At 36.5% G+C, this 17,474-nt stretch overlaps 1 protein-coding gene across 2 annotated transcripts; it reads left to right on the forward strand.

The window, feature by feature from the left end:
• The first annotated feature begins 24 nt into the window (after positions 1-24).
• On the forward strand, positions 25-9,985 carry fid (class I SAM-dependent methyltransferase fire dancer). Of its 2 annotated transcripts, XM_017615202.1 has the most exons (5): positions 25-47; positions 4,811-4,989; positions 5,050-5,669; positions 5,757-6,167; positions 6,224-9,985. In XM_017615202.1, exons 2-5 carry the CDS (start codon positions 4,896-4,898, stop codon positions 9,656-9,658), a joined length of 4,560 nt encoding a protein of 1,519 aa, XP_017470691.1. In that variant the 5' UTR covers positions 25-47; positions 4,811-4,895; the 3' UTR covers positions 9,659-9,985. The 2 variants fall into 2 exon arrangements, with proteins under 2 accessions (XP_017470691.1, XP_017470692.1); XM_017615203.1 differs by lacking the exons at positions 25-47; positions 4,811-4,989 and having other exon boundaries at positions 5,601-5,661.
• The last annotated feature ends 7,489 nt before the right edge of the window (positions 9,986-17,474 follow it).

Raw genomic sequence — 17,474 nt, forward strand, 5'->3', positions numbered from 1 at the left:
TATAAGGAATTGTGAAAAACCAGGTCATTAAACTTAATGGCTTAGTGGTTAGTAAGATTTACTTTTGCGTACACGAGTGAAATTCATTTTTTTTTCATGAACAGAAAACCTTCGCGACTTTAAGCTTTTAGAAAACACAAGTCTTTTAGATAAGTAATACATTTTTAATAAGTAATACCAAGCGTTTAAGAAAAACTCTGTACATGAGCTCTGAGTGTGTACATACATATATTTCTTGGCAAAGAATCTGATTTATTTTTAGAAAAAATCGCAGAAGAAAAATGCCTTGCCTTTCTACCCCATTGGGCAAAGCTTTCATGCTTTGTCCTCGTGGTCTGCCGCCTTTCACCTCTCTTCTATCCATTGCGACTTGACACATTTCAAAGAATAATTTCAGTGCATATCCTGCATACTCTGTTGCTCTCTGCCGCTGTCCGTTTAAGCTTTGCTGCTCGTTAAGTTGGCTAGATAACAACGAATACATATGGATTTCATGAAGAAATTAAATTTAGAATGTGCATACATACATATACATACATATGTATATGCACATACGTGGGAGTGTGTAAAAGGAACATTGCATTAAAGTAAAACAGCCTCCCGACTTTAACTGCAAACTGTGTGTGTATCAAACGTGCAATGGATATTTAAAGGAGCAGACATGCAAATAAAAACTAACTAAAAGAGAAAGTATTGAAATTTGTTAAACGGGAAAGTTTTTGAATAATGTTGGTGAATATTCTTCACAACGACAAATGCCGATAATGTAAATGACGCAACTCTTTTATGAAACCACGCTAAAAATTGTTTCTTGTATACGATTTTAACTTTATTAACGAACTTTGTGCATTTTCTACCAGACCCATTGCTACTCGTTGCTTCTTTTTTCTTAGTAAGCATCAAATCTCTTACAAATGAAATGGTAGTCACAGGTTATAGTTTAATAGTTACATTTGGCTTTTCGCAGAAAATATTTGGGTTTCTGTCTATAAATTAGTCATTCGTTGCCTAAATTCATTCAGCCAACTACGCCAGGTCAACGAAACCAGCGCAACGACCCCATTCCAGTTGCTAAAGTGTGATAAATTTTCCTAATCTACGCGGACTATGGAGGAGCTTTTCATTCATAAAAATTTAAAAGCTTTCCTACCGAAAGCAAAACACAGTCGCTTTGGCGTGAGAGCGCATACCGTGTAATGACAGTTAGTATCTGCGACATGTCGTGGAGCACATTTTGTTGAACCAAAATAAAATGAGAGCGAAGCCTTTTTTGTTTACATGAACTTAACGAAAGTTAGCATTCGCAAAAAATAACACGAGCAGATTGTTATACTTTGTGATTCGGCATATGTTCGAATAATTACATTGAACGTACGCACATACATATGTACATATCTAGCTGCATATATTTCAGGCTCAATGCTATCGCTAAATATAGATTTATAGAACACAGAAAGGAGGGAAGAGTTCAACAAAATGAGCCTACACATGAAGTAAATATTTTAAATATGTATAAGGCATTTTGTCGGAAAGGAACGTGAAATCAAGTACTCCAAAAATATACACAAAACATCTCGAAAACCATGTAGCCCATATAGTTACGGGCTCGTAAAGCATCTGACATTTAAAAACGAGTGCAGTACTTAGCAATGCGGTAAACTGGAACGAAGTGTAAACGCGAAATAAAAGCGTTTAAATCTAACTTAGAGCGTGATTGAGTCGGTCACAAAGTTCGCTGCGAGCACGGTATACAGTAACCCACCCGACCAACGTACACGAGAATGCATCCGTTTTAGATATTTTACCAACGCTTTCACTTACAAACCTATTGAGAACGGGTTCCGAAAAAGTATCGTAATAGTATTACCCGTTGCTCAGTTTGTGGCAGCAGAATTTTCGTTCTCGACATGCGTTTTCAAAAGGTTTTTCGAAGTGTTTTCGATAGTCGAAACGTAACTCAGGCGGAAGTTATTTCGATCCGTTTCTCTATCGAGAAATTAATGAAAACGGCAATGTTTTCGAACAGTTCGATTATCGAGAAAGTAGCGAAAACGAAAAACGTTTGAAAACGAGAAAACGTTTGAAATACGAGACTCTTAAGTGAGGCGGAGCTTGCGGGTAAGAGAAACTATCGTAAAACTCGTAACATCCGCTAACATACGTTTCTTGGTCGGGTGGGAAGCGATTATGACCGGATGCAGTTCCTACATAAGTCAACCGTGTTCCGAACACAACTTTGAGTGAACTGAGATGAACTGGTTCAGCCCTCTCTGTTTGTAAACACGCTAACTCGAATAAAATTTAGATATTTTAACGAAAGTCGGTGTCGAAGTTGCCTTTGGTATAATTTAGGTTAGTGTTAAATTTTGGCGAAATCTGTTAATAACCACGCCCACCTCCCACGTAGTATTTAACATATTTTTGTTTTATTATTATTTTTTTTTTACGAATTTCGCTGTTCAAATTTAGGTTTCAAATATATTTGTGGGTACTTTTGCATCAGTCATTGCCTATGGGTTAATGATAAAAAATTCCTAGACATTCACAATATCTCATGTATTAATTTTCAAATAAGTATATTGTCAATGGCTGGTTTACTGTATACTGTGGCTACGAGTAAATTTTGAACAAGTTTGAGTTGAATAAAATTTCAATAGCCCATGAATTTAGTGAAATTTTTGAAAAATGTATAGAAAATTTTGACAATCGCAAATTCAAAATTTTTTCTTTATATAAATTTTCACTGTGTGACTGATTTTAAATACATAATAAAATGGAAAGGAATTGCGAGGTGCGTTGTGTTTGTCAAGAGTCTGGACAACAAACTTGTGCGTTATTTTAAACTTTCGAATTGTCAAGTGTAGCGTCAACGGTGGCAAATTGCTGCGATGTTTCATTAGGGGACTCTTCACGTGTGGTCGTGACCTTATTTGTTGCCTATCACAGCCGAGTATTTCTAAGTGGACGCGTTTGGTCCCAGGTGCAGGATTTATCATACTGAATATGAAAAGAAAATCTCCCTTTGATATACCTACATGGATAGGCCAAATTTCAAATATTGGTCTGATAAAACCTAAATCAGTATTCCTTGTTGACATAAAGAAACTGAAAGTAATTTTTAATACATTTAATGGAAAGGAAATTTCGAAAAGCAAAAATTTAATATCTTAATTTTTGAAGTTGAGTTCTGATGTAAATTTAGAAGAATCAAACTTTTTTTAATATTCTTTAGAATTAAGTATTTGAATAAAAAATAAATGCTCAAAAACATTGGGATAGTAAAAGCAAGAAAATTGTCAAAACGGATTGATAAATGAGTGTGTTTCATTTAGTGTGTAATTTTGTGTAAGTGTGCATTTCCACATTTACATTAAACCGAAAATTCAATAAATAAAATGAAGCTGATTCTAATGAGATTTAAATATTTTCATATTTACAAAAACTTTCATTTCAAAGATGTTGAGTTCTATCAAATATGGTAAATGCATAACAAAGGGTTAATTTCTTTGTTTACATTTGTTGACATTACAGTCAAGTATGAGAGAGCTCGACTGAATTGTCACTTCTACCTTGTTGAATATGCCTTAACACAAATATAGAAAAACAGCCAGAAGCGAAAAAAATAATAGGGCAATTCATTTAAACGCGTAAAAGCCTCATATCTAAATGTTGGGAAATCAAGTTAGATTTTTTCTATGAAGAATGTAGAGTTAAATTCATGTAATTGACATTGCAACATATGTGGTTTCCATGTATGCATGGGATACTGGGTTTTGGTATAACAATAACTAAGAATTGGTATTAGGTGGAATTGGCATTAGGTGGACGATGTTTCGAATCTGAATTGATTAAAAACTTTTTTTTGTGAATTACAATCAATATAAAAGACACTTTTTTAAAATATTGATTTCGCTTTAATTCATAATATCTTATTCCCAATAAATCTACGGTTGGCAAAAATTATTTAATTTCACACAACGGATTGCCAAATTTGTCCCACCATATTAAAAAATTTTATTAACCAGTTTTCCTTGCAGAACTTTGTTGCCGATTCACACACGCCCTTCCTACAATTTTTAGGGTAAACATTCAACAATTGTAAATAAGATGCGAGATGCCTATAACAAAGGTCTTGATCTTGACACTTGGTTTTATATATCCATATATGTATTTAATAATAATAATAATAATAATAGATTGGCGCTTACACATATTTTAGTGTTTGGCCGAGCTTCTCCTCCGATTTGTGGCCAGCGCCTTGATGTTGTCACACAAAGGGGAGGGACCAACAGTTTTACGACGACTCTGAACGGCGATTGTATTTTTATGAGAAGTTGGTTTTCATGGCAGAAATACACTCGGAGGTTTGCCATTTCCTGCTGGCGAGCGCTGTTAAAAAATAAGATTTTTGTAAATTTTTTTGCAATGTTGCCTTGACCAGGGCTTGAACCCAGGCCCTGCGGAGTAGTAGCACGCACTGCTAACCACAACACTACACATACATATCGTCGATGTATTTGCAAAACCGCCCATCGCCTAACTGCAAAACCGCATATCTTACGACATTCAAATTTTACAGGAGAGCGAAAAAAGGGTTTTCTTTGAAGGCATTTCCTTGACAGGATGTATTTTCTATAGCTATTATTTAACAAATATATTCTTTTAACAACGATTTTAGGATAGTTATGAATAGATCTCAATACCTGGAGTGCAGGGTTACCAAATCTCGTTTTCACTACAACGGCGATTTAGGCGGTTTTGCAAAAACATCAACGATATAATATAATACTCTAAAATATATACTTTGCAGAAATTTCCGTNGTAGTTCTAAAAACGATTTATGGTAGAAGAATCCAAAAGTCAAACCGAATAAACGTCAAATACAACCACCTTAAATGTTAACAAGCTGCTTAGCTATAACATCTACAGCGGAGATCTCGGTTAATTCCCCGAATGGTGTTTTGACCTCCATTAATGGGAATCTAAATGGTACGCACTTTATAAACCACGAAATAAAGTTTAGATATTATCAAAACAATTTGCTTTTAGATGAAAGTTTCGCCATTGAATTCGAACATTTGGTAGACACAAAATCACACACATCGATGACAAAACAACTGACTTCCAGCTCCAGCACAACGAACCCCAATTGCACACTTTTGTCCGTCGCTGCCAATACACGCGGGTCTGCAGGCACGCTTATTTTATCGCCCCTCCCTTCACCTATAGCCAATGTCACAGTGGCAAACACTACCCATGACGTAAATTCCGTTCGGACGGAAGATTGCAATGATAAGAAAGTACTGCAAAGAAGTACCAGCAATTGCATCACATTGTTGTCAAATTCTGTTGACGCTAACGGGTTGGCCATCAAAAAATTAGCGAATGATACCGCGTCTTCAGCCAAAGTGGGCAGTGATGCCAGTGGGCGTTCGGCGGCCTTGGAACATGCCTATGTTCATGATGTTTACGAACACTGCGAGGAACCTACAGGGCCAATGCGCCCACGTATCGCACAATTCCTTAATAATTTGGAACCTGGTTCTGTGATCTGTGATGTTGGCTGTGGAAATGGGCGTTATCTAGCCCATGGAAATCCGGCCATTTGTACGGTGGGAGTGGATCGGTGTTATCGTTTGAGCAAAGTAGCACGTGAAAAAGGTGGTGAGGTCAGTTTCTATTTCTCCAGTGTGCTTAATAACTAATTAATGTCTTATTAATTAAGAAACTTATAATTTCACTATTCTTTCATTTAGGTTTTAATGTGTGATAATTTGGAGCTACCATTCCGGGATGAATCATTTGATGCTGTTCTCTCTTTGGCGGTTGTACATCACTTTGCCACCACAGAGCGTCGGGTGGGTGCTCTTCGAGAGCTGGCACGTATATTGCGTATTGGCGGCCGTGTCATTATAACGGTTTGGGCACTTGAGCAAAGGCATCGCCGTTTCGAGTCCCAAGATGTGCTCATTCCATGGCAACCGCCAAAAATTCGCACTCTTAGCTGGTCGGACGAGGAAGACGATGATAATTTCCTCCCGCCGTATCATGCCTACACCGAGGATTCCACAAACTCAAGCCGATCCGCTGGTGATGGCGACAGTTCGAGTTTATCCTCATCGTCACCTGGAGAGTCGTGCTACAGCTTTGTCCGCCGCGCTATTCAAGTAAGTTTCTTAAAAGGACAGTGGGCGGAAACATGTAATTACTTTGAGACTTTCAGAAACTGGCTGGTGGCCGTAGACATCCGTGGTTTTTGGACTCATGGACCTCGAAAGAAACGAAAAATGACAGCAGTCTTGATTTCGAGGATGTGAGAGACCTGCCCATTGAGCTCCGACGCCTTGAAGACTTCGAAGACTTTCATGATCCTCCTCTTTCTGCGGGACTCAAATCTCGTAGTCTTGGCAGTATACTTAATCCACCACCTCGCCAAATAGTACGATCTCGTTCCAGCGTACCAAGTTTAGGTGGAACAATTCTTCATTTGGATGTAAGCCAGAAATGCGGAACGTCGAATGCCGCCTACTCATTACAAAATGCTCTGCACGCGATGGAAAATTGCAATGGAGTATCTGGTACTGGCACTGCAAACAATGTTTCACCAACGAAGTTAATTAAAACATCCAATGTGAAAAGCTTGAATAGCGGGACTTCAATAGGACGACGACCGAAGTTGATCAAACAGAAACAATCCCTTTGTGATGAAGACTTTCAACTGCCAGAAAACCCATTTCCTATGATAAGTACATATAATAGTAATAGTAATAGTGTCAGCAGCAATTTGTACTTGCGCAACAGCGTTTACTATAACAGCAACAATGGAAACTTAAACAACCATACGGGAAGAACCGCGGCAAGTCCACAGTGTCAGACATCTCTTACTGCCCGCCAAATGATGCAGGCGAGTATCTTTTTGCGTAAGCAAAGTTCTTTGAATGAGGAACTAATGGCAGTCAACCGCCTTCGTGAAAAGGAGAGGGTTCGCAAACGTATCCAGAAGCAGACCTCTTTAAATGAGGCTTTTCTTTGTCGATCCGCAATGTTCTCAAGGAAGCTGCATGTCATTCGCGAAAATTTCACAAAGAAGATGAAATCCTCTACGGGTAGCTTCGAGAGGGCCACAAAAACTGGGTTGAACAAACTCGTTCAAAATATTTCAACTTATATAACGCCCGATACATCAGGATCCAGTACGTCCGAAAAGACGACTAACGAACCAGAGCTAAGCAGTGCTGCTTCCCAGACTTCGACTTCTTCGAAATGCAACAAGTACCATCATCATCATCATCACCACCATCACTACGTACAGAAACATCTGCAACAGCAACAATCTCTCAATCTTCAAAATTACCAACGTCAAAAAGGTGGCCCAATTCAAACCTCCGAAACTGCCTCGCCGCTAGGAGCCAATCTGCAGAAACAATTATCGCTCGGCAGCACTGTTAATAAATATGCTGGTCCCGTGACATACTGCAATAGCGCTGAGTGCACCACCTCGGCGTGCTATTGCAGCACATATCACTATACAGGTTGCAATACGTTTTGTACGACTAACGACGGCCAAGAGAATAAAGAGGAGAAAGCACGGCGGCACTCGCGTGAGTCCGGTTCAGACTCCTCCAAAGATAGTAGTCTGCAATCGGATACTAGTATAGAGTCCGAAGATAGCTTTGCCTCTGTAATTTTCATTCCAAAGCCAGAACAGCATCAGCAGCAGCTTAACTACCAACAGCAACATCAAAATTCAAATTCCAGCTCGAGCAATTCTTCGTCAAGTAACGGCGGTGGCAGTGGTAGTGGAGGAGTGTGCCAGGCTTATGGTAGCTGTTGCCAGCACAAGAATGGTACATGCAAAATGCATTCGAATGGCACTGCTTCCAGCTGCACGACGTGTCTAACCCATCAACAAAATTCACACCAGCAGCGATTGTCCTCAGTACCTACTTCGCCTTTGATTATGCCCTGCCCACCCACTCCGGCACATTCTCCAGCGGCTATACAAGCCGTAGCTACGTCACCACCTCAAACAGTAGCTGCAGTAACCGCTGCTATGGCCATTCTTACTCCGCCTTCCAAAAATACGAGAGATGAGAACGACGCCACTTCATCCCAAAACGACAATAAAAACAAGGAGCCTGGGGAGAATCGATTCAATTTCGATGCTGCTCACATTAAGCAACACGAAAATGAAAAAGGGGAGCATAATAAACAAAAAAGCGAAGTCACGGCCAAAATTACAAGGCAGATTATTAAGAATTTACCCCCTATACCCAAATTCCGTAAGCAACAGTCTCTACAAGCAATTCGGCAAAATTTTCCTATTGTAAGACGTTCCTCGGCAACGGCCTCTTCGTCTGTTCCCATTATACCTAAACTCATGTCTCTGGAGCTGTTTAATCCCGCCACTGATGATTTAGATAGCGACTCTAGCGAGGCATCCACGCCAAACTCCATCGACAGTGTCATTAGTACAGGTAAAACAAATGCGGCAACAACATCCGCAGATCAACCACAGCCAGGGACATCACCAACGTCTGCACAAGGTGAACAAATCGGCCGCGACAAGACAAACGAACTCGACTCACAGCCAACGAACAAAGAAAACGAGCAAGAAAATAGCAAAGACGAACTTAAAATTAGCAGTACTCTTCATAATGAGATATTTTTGAATGAAGAAGATAGTTGCCCAATACCTCCTACAAGGGGAAAGGTAATAACAAATGCAAACTCTGTGATTAAAAAAGACCAAGACTTTGCTGAGTTTGCTGAACAACTCAACACTCAGTTGTTACGAAAAATCGAGGAGAGAAATGGCTTCGAAGAATGTGCGAACTCGGAGAATAATTGTGAAACCGGCGATCTCTTAGATACACATATCAGTACGTCGGCAGAAAGTCTTAATAAAAAGCGCAGCAACGAATTGCGAGATTTATCGGCAATCCGAGAGGAACTGCGGGAACGTCGTTTAATGCTGGCAAACCTTTCAACACAACCGAGCTTACAGCAATCGCCAACGTCTTCGACATCATCATTGTCATCGCAAACTCGGAGCTTTACCATCCATGAAGAGAATGAGGAAGAGAGTGACGAACGGAGTTACTCGCTGCAGTTGTATGAGAACTGCAAAATATCAAAAATCAATTATAAAAGAAACCGGCCATACAATCTCAATCCGGAAACAGCCTATCTGCTCCAAGACGAGACGGATATATTCGAAGAAGAAGAAGAACTGGATCATCTGCCTTCACAAGAGGAACAACAGGCTACTACTTACAGCTGGAAAAGCCGGACACCGTTGAACTCTCTCCTCAATACAAATACAACTAACTATGGCTCTGGCGACTCGGAAGTAGGCCCGGAAAAAGAAGAAGGCGCAAATGCGAAAGAGAGGGATAATAACGAACACAAACAAAAATCACTCCGCAATCGGCAATCAACAGAATCATGGGGTAATTCTAACAGCTCAACTGGCTCTCTGGAAAGTCCCTCACAAGGAGGCGCGACAACACACCATCGTTATTACCACGTTTTCCGTGAGGGCGAGCTCGACGCATTGATCAACCATCACGTCGCCAGTCTGCACATAGTGTCTTCATATTATGAACGGGCCAGTTGGTGTGTAGTTGCTGAGAAAGTCCAAGTCTGGACCATCTAAACACAATGCCACGAATAATTTAGAAACATGCATTCGGAGAATTTTGCAAATTTTTTAAGTCCGCGACATAATATCCACAATCTATTTATGTATTTATAAATAAACGGAATTGCTAGTGTAATCACACATCGTAGCTCTAATTTAGTTATAATTCTAAGGCTAAATTCAATTTACTTTTATTTGCTTGGCACTATAAACGATACATACATACACACCCCTGTGGTCAGCTGATTAAGTTAGGTAACATTTTGACCAGCACATCATATACATACATATATGTAGCAAGCACCATATAAATCCACATTTCTAACTTTGTACACAAATTATGAATATTCACAAACTACCAATTTGTACCAAAAATTTTGTGTTCTGCATTTTCTTCCATTAAAAGTATGTTCGAGAATTTCTTGCATATGGAAGAAAAGCACAACACCGTCAGCCAAAAAAATTATCTATACTTTATGTTACTTATATTTGATGGACAATAAAACTACATAGCTAAATGTTTTTTCAAAAATTCGGAATAAAAATTTTAAAAGTTTTAGGGGAAATTACTTACGTAAGTACATAGTAAATTTTGTTGAATTTTTACAATTTTTATACAAAGTTTGAAATGTGGATTTGTACGATGATAGTTATATAATGTGCTGGACTTAAAAATAAAAAAATTTAACACTAAATAAACAAAATAATGTATATGTATATAAACAGTTACGTATTTATGTATACATATGAATTTATGGCCCCTATTATGAGTTGCATTCGATCTTCGACTGTGGTCGCTGAACGAACGAATTTTCATTTGGTATTATGGCACTTATTCGGTGAGGAATAGCGCTATTGTGAATTTCAAAAGCTTACAGTTTTTTCTTTTTTTCTTTTGTATATTTCTGTTTGTATATTTGATTTTTTTTGGGATATTTCGGAGACCCTTAAAAAATAGTTAAAATTAAAAAATGTTTAAATAAACAATTGGGCATTATTCTCTGAAGTCTTCTCGTAGAGAAGCAGAGTTTTCAGATTGAAAAATTTTGATTTCCATGGATTCTATGCCATTTCTACGAAAAGTCTTTTTTTCCCCATACAAAATACATGGGAAACTTTAAGCGCTTTGAGCGACCTCTAAATATATTTTGATTTTAAAACAAAAAAAAAACAGGGGTATATTTTTTTCGGTATAGAACAATCCTAGGGGGTGAGAGCACTAAATTTCCGATTTTATTTCTTTTGGACCACCCTAGTGCTTATACATATTTATGTAAATTTGTGCAAATAAAAACGAAATAAAAAAGAAAGCGAGTTTATAAAAACTTGGTAAAAATTAGTACAGCGGAGTTCTGGTTGAACGATTCGTCAGGGCCAGGAGCAGAAAACGTTTAAGAGAGTTTAAGTGTAGTCTTTCGAATATATTTTGACCCAAATCTATTTAAAATAAATTAAAACTATAAACAGCTCTATGATTTTGTTCTCAGAGATCGTGCCAACAGAGTATCGGGATTTTCTTTCACAAGTAAAACCAGCCTTACGAGCTGGTGTTTAGTATTCACGACGTTAGAACTGCATGAAATTAATAAGAAATGTTTCAAATTAGTGTCTAGCCGCCAAAAAGTAAGAGAACAAATGCAAAATCATACATTTTTCACGATTTTCAACACTTCTACGCTACACCAAAGAAAGCAAAATTCTGTTCGACAGAAAATTCGATACTCAACGAAAGTTTCGACACGCTTGCATAGCTCATAATACGAATTTCACTTTCGATCTTCGATAGCCAGCGAAGATCGGAAATTGAATCCAACTCTTAATAAGGGCCTATTTAAATATATATATATATGTATATATAGACATATGTATATAAGTACACATACACATATACTACACCTAAACTTCTGAGCTTCTTACATCGAACCGAATAGTTGCAACGAAAATCAAAGTAGTAGAAGGAATTTGATTAAGAGTAGATATGTATGTATATATCGCTAATTTCATAACGAATTTCATTCATAAATATACTCATTAACACAGCCACATACATATGTACGTATATATGTACATACATACAAACATATAATGTATTAACCAATTTGAAACTACTTTACCAGACTTTAATTGAAAGTTTTCACCAATGCAACGATAACTAAATAATAAAGAGATTTCGAGAATTACTTATTATATATACACGCATTTATATACTTTTGTGCTGTATAATTTATATTGTAAAACTCTTGGTACGGATGAATGTAGATTGAGCCGTATCACGACATATTAAAGAAAAAAGAATTTAGCGTGTGTCTGTTTTATCTAAACACTTACGTCTAGAAAAAATATTAGGTGTACAATCTTTTTTTAGACACCCACTAAAAACGGCTAGTTTGCGTTTTTTGGTATAAGTTTCTTATATTTTATCCGATTTTTTTAGTTTTTATGTCGCTGAAAAGGTTTCGCTCAGGTCTCTAATTGACCATTAGACAGTTTCGGCCTTCAAAATTGCTTTAATTTATGCCGTCACTAATTTTGAAATTACTATTCCTAGATTTTTATTTTTATACTAAAAATCCAAAGCTCTCAAAAAACGATGAGGACCTTTTCGGTGACATAAGGACTTAAAAAACGCGATTAATGTTCAAATAAAACTGACACACGCTAAACTTTTTTTCGTGATACGCCCTAATGTACATATCTACAAAAAAATGCTAAAGTATAAACATGCGAGTTAGTTTCAAGCTATAAATATTATACTTTATTTATCATATTTTCGGGCGGGGATGCCATATAATACAAATGCACTTGGCCATGAAATTTTAAAGCTGTTATAAGTTATATATAAATAGCTAACGGATTCAGGGGAATTAAAATTTGCTCTTTTTGTTGGTGTTTATTGCGCTAACAGAGCAATGAATACTTTGTCCGTTTCAAATAAAAAACCCACTTTAAAAATTATCTAAAACTCTCAATGCAGAAGTCTTTTCTTGTACGACGGAGCAGCATTCAGTAAAAAATGAGAATGTAAATAAATGAAATTACTCAAAGCTGTGCTTCGGAGCAAAGGATTTTTTATCCCTACGCTCTAGCTCCGAACCAGCGATGCCAACTCTTTTAAGGCTAATTCCCCCCAAGTCCTTAAAAAATTACCCTTTTTTCAATGGTATTCCCCCAAAATAACTTTTAAATACGATTTAAGGAGCTTCAATCTCATTTTTAGTGATAAAAACAACAACAAATATCATTAATTATAATGAGATAACCAGGACAATTTTGTTTAAATAATATATAAAACCAATACTTCCGAGTATATATGTCAGCGCCACCTGACCTTTGAAGATTTTATTTTCTTATACTTTTCATACAAAATGTTTCTTATTTTTTTAATAAAAATATAGTTCGTTCAACAGCAAAAACCACAACAGTACGCATGTAGATATATGTTAGGTTAATTTTTCAATTAATTTAAGCTGATCAGTACCAGCATATCACGGCATTCAAGTATTTTGGCTAATCGCTTATGGCTTTTCAGATTTCTAACGATTTGAAGAAAAACCTACAATTACATGTTTATAAATTTATAATATGGATGAAAACCTGTATATTGAAGTGGTCCAAAGATGTATGTAAAAAAATAAGGTCGTATTTTTAATGCCGCCACCCCCTAGGATTGTTATATACCGAAAAAAATATAGCCATATTTTTTTATTTTGAAATCAAAAAATATTTAGGGAGTGCTCAAAAAAAAACAATGTTTGGTAGAAATGGTATAAAACTCTTGAAAATTAATATTTTTCGACCGGAAAACGGTGGTTCTCTTCAGGAGACTTCCAGTATTAATATCCAATTGTTTATTTAACCATTTTTTATGATTAAAGATTTTTTATTTATCCCCCCATTGCATTTTCTAAGGGCTTTGGAGGACCTATAAAATATAGTTACCATGAAAAAGTTGCTAACAAAACAATTGGGTATTTTTACTGGGAGTCTTCTGAAGATAAGTAAAGTTTTCCGATCGAAAAATATTGATTTTCAAAAATATTGATTTTCTACACTATTTCTACGAAAAGATGTTTTTTCTCTATATAAAATACATGGAAAACTTTGAGCGCTTTGAGCACTCCCTATTTTTATTTTTTGATTTCAAAATAAAGAAATTGGGGTATATTTTTTTCGATATAGATCAATCCTAGTGTGTGCCGGCACTAAAACTCCGACTTTATTTTTTTGGACCACTCTACTGTATATGTACACTATAAATAATTAACTACATATGTATGCATGTATGTGCTAAGTAGGTAGCTAGGTATTTTCCAACTGGTTTTAAATACACCCACGGCCAAAACAATACCACCTCTACATTTTGACCAGCTGTGGCTATTTTTATTTTCATTGCTTTTTTTTACAAACATTTTATAACAAAACCGTATACACGCATTCAAATTCTAAACTTGGTGCAAAAATTAGAATAATTCTACAGAGTTTCACCAGAATTGCAAACCTTGTAATACGAAATTTTTGAAAGGTTTTTGGTATGCAGATTTATAGCCCATCAAATTTCAATATCATAACTCCGCAGACGATGTAATTATGAGCTTTTCAACGATATAGGCATTATGCGGCGGATTAAAATACCGTGGCTTCTCTCGCTTGGGTATGTCGTACGTCGAATGGACAGAAACGCCCCTGCTCTGAAAGTACTCAACGCGGGTCACGATGCCGATGTAACCGGGGAAGACAAAGGCCTCCTCTGCGTTGGAGAGGCCAGGTGGAGAAGAACTTGGCTTCACTTGGCGTTGCACTTGCACTTTATTAGGCTAATGGGCTACAAAACTGCGTACTCAAGATTTTTCTAAGAAATCGAATTGAAAGATTGAAAATTTTGATGAATAATTTTTGGTATTTTTCTTGCATTTTCACAAGTTGTGTATGAAATTGCGTTTATTGTTGCTCAAATCTACATTATTTTAATTTATTTAAACAAATACAAAGTTAAAAAATGCTGATCAAAAATAGCCTGAAAAATTTTTATTAACGTTAAAGAAATCGGCAAAAATGGCAGATACCGTAAATGTTTCATTAGGGGTATTCTCTGAGTCTTGCAAAGCCCTTGCATGGTGCACAGATTGCACGGATTGCACGGTTAAAACCGGTTTTCGTATGGGACAGCTTTGCAAACCGTGCAATCCGTGCACCGTGCAAGGGCTTTGCAAGACTCAGAGAATAACCCTATTGTTTAAATATCCATCATCCCATCGCCATCATCGTACTCGTATATACAAATGTATACTCATTGATTTGTGTTGCCGTTCTGTTTTTAACTAGAAAATTGTTTTGCCAGATTTTAAATAGAATGTATGTACATACATACATAAGTATGTATATTTGTATTGATACTTGAATTTATATCAGCCTTGTACTCACATTTGAATATATATATATATAATCATGAATCAGCTGGAAAAAACGTAATAAAAAGTTATATATATTAACGCTTTTGTATTACATCGAATTTTTCCCTTTAAGAATAAATATTTCAACTTAGTAGTTTTCGTATGTATTGATACATAAGATTGTATACTTGTAAAAGTGGCAGAGTAACTCCTACGTATATTGTTTTTCGAATTCTTTTGTATGCCGCATAGTTAGCAAAAGTCGGTAGCCTAGTTTAATATTGTAATACAAAACTACATATTCTAAGTTCTAAACATAACTTCATCAAATCAAGTTTAAGGGCTAATGAATAAAATTCGATTTGAAAATCATAAATTATAAGCAAGATTAGTTTCAGACTGCAGAAAAACGGTGTATTGGCGCCAATCCAGATGTTGAAATTTCGACTAGACTTATTAACTGTGGTATGTTTATGGTGCCCCAGGCTCAGTTTCGTTAGGCAGTGTAGTAATATTGTAATAACGGAAATTATTCTTAGCTAAAACTGTAAATAAAAAAAAAAAAAAATATTTCGCCGAATAAATCCCTCTTTCAGTAAATCAGCAAAAAAAAAGTTTTGTTTCATTATTTAGATTTTTCCAGCAGAAAGTATTCAAAATAAAAATTTCTCTACGGAATGTAGGGTTTATCCTTTTACATCCAGGTTCGGGTTTTCTTACAGTTTAACATTTTTGATAAACGCTAAGTTCGGCTTATTCTTTAAGTTTTCACGCGCATTTTAAAATTGGCATCCTGTTGGAGTGTTCTAAAATTGTACGTTCCCTCGAACGAATTGCCTTGAAAAGTTGTATGTAAGGAGACCAGAATATCATTTGGTCAGGCGGAAATCACAGATTTCGTTTTTATCTTGGCGGTGGCCACATCCACTAAGTCTCAAAATTGCATTTAGCTTTACCCTGTTACTCACAAGTCTGCAGGAGCATATTGATATTTCACATGAAATGTTTTCATGCACTGCTAGAAAGAAATGCACATGGATATGCAGATACACACATACTAGCTCTGATCCAGTATAGGTTTGATGTTTTTTGGAGAGTTTTGTAGAGAAAGAAATTTCAAGATTTTAGCCGGCCTTTTTCAAGTTGAAAGCGAAATATATTAAAGTTTTACCGTAAATATTACCGTTTTTTTAATTTGAAACAAAACTGACGTTTTAACACGAAAAATGCATTTTTGTGTTCCCGTACTTCTTGGTTATTACTCACTTTTAACTCTCACATCAGAGAGTAATTTTGCTGGTTGAAATTTTACGGGATTTTTTACGAAATGTAAAAGCCAAGCGGGTAGCAATACTCTCAATTTGAAACTTTTCGTCCCTAAAAAACTCTAACAGAAATAAATAGTAAGATTATTGCAATTTTTCATTGTATACTGCATTTTGCAAGAAAGAATAATTGCCATAATTTACTGCGTAATTTTCTTCTACCGATTTTAGTAGCCTTTATAGATGTGAAAACCAGTCACAAATGGTGTGTGCCTTATTTATCTTCTGCTCTGCATTTTTAATCCATTTTCAATTGTATCATCCTTTCCTATTGGTTGAACGTTGGTGCTGTAGTAGCAGTAGCAGTCATTGGCAAAACTGCGTAGCATTTGCAATGTTCAATTTTCTTTCCCCATTGACCGCATATCAAAACGCCTTGCTTGGTGCGGTCTTTGGAGAACAGCAGCTGCGGTTTCCGGCGCTAGCAGCGATTATTTGCCGCAATTGTTTCGCCATGGTGTGGTTTCATATCGATTCTCCGTTCGCATTTCGAGCTCTCCTAATCATTCCTAGCGAAATTCTTTAGTGGTAAGATGAGCACATTTTAGCAACGAATTTTGACTACAGTTGCATGCAACCATGGGAAGTACAAGGATGCAGGAGCATTTGTGTGTGTCTGTCTTTCGGAAATTGTGTTGGATGTTGGCAATGCCACGCGGTTATGACTGTTGCTTTCTCAAAAATCGTATAAGCTTTATAAGCTAGTTCTTGTGTTTTACTGCAAAAATCTGTTCATTTTTTTTAATAGAGGATGCATACGTATCTGTGTATGCAAAGGGATGAATGCTTCACCACATTTATAATGGAAAATTGAAAGAAAGTTATTCGAAAACAAATGCTAAACTTGTGATATCGAAGTATCATCATCGTTAGAAACGTTGCCTGCAGGTAATGTGGGTATTAATTATATTTACTTTGTTTATACCTATGCAAGAACCGCATTAACAAAAAGCTGATTTGCCTCAATACATATTTCTTTCAAGCATTTTTACCTGTGTCGTTATGGCGCACTCGCTGAAACCGTATTCAAAAGTAAACAAAATTTGTTATCTTCATTCGATATTTCTTAAATAAATAATTTGTTATAATAATAATTGAGCTTTAAAATTCCGACTT

This window comes from Rhagoletis zephyria, unplaced genomic scaffold, assembly GCF_001687245.7.
Source record: "Rhagoletis zephyria isolate East Lansing unplaced genomic scaffold, Rhagoletis_zephyria_1.1 Rzeph_scaffold_00976, whole genome shotgun sequence".
In the NCBI taxonomy this organism is placed as follows: domain Eukaryota; kingdom Metazoa; phylum Arthropoda; class Insecta; order Diptera; family Tephritidae; genus Rhagoletis; species Rhagoletis zephyria.

What these genes read in the sequence shown, in the direction of transcription:
- fid (XM_017615202.1), top strand. Translation starts at nt 4,896, where the DNA reads ATGTTAACAAGCTGCTTAGCTATAACATCTACAGCGGAGATCTCGGTT. An exon ending in CATTAATGGGAATCTAAATG is followed by an intron (nt 4,990 to 5,049) that starts GTACGCACTTTA and finishes ATTTGCTTTTAG; the next exon opens with ATGAAAGTTTCGCCATTGAA. An exon ending in TTGTCCGCCGCGCTATTCAA is followed by an intron (nt 6,168 to 6,223) that starts GTAAGTTTCTTA and finishes TGAGACTTTCAG; the next exon opens with AAACTGGCTGGTGGCCGTAG.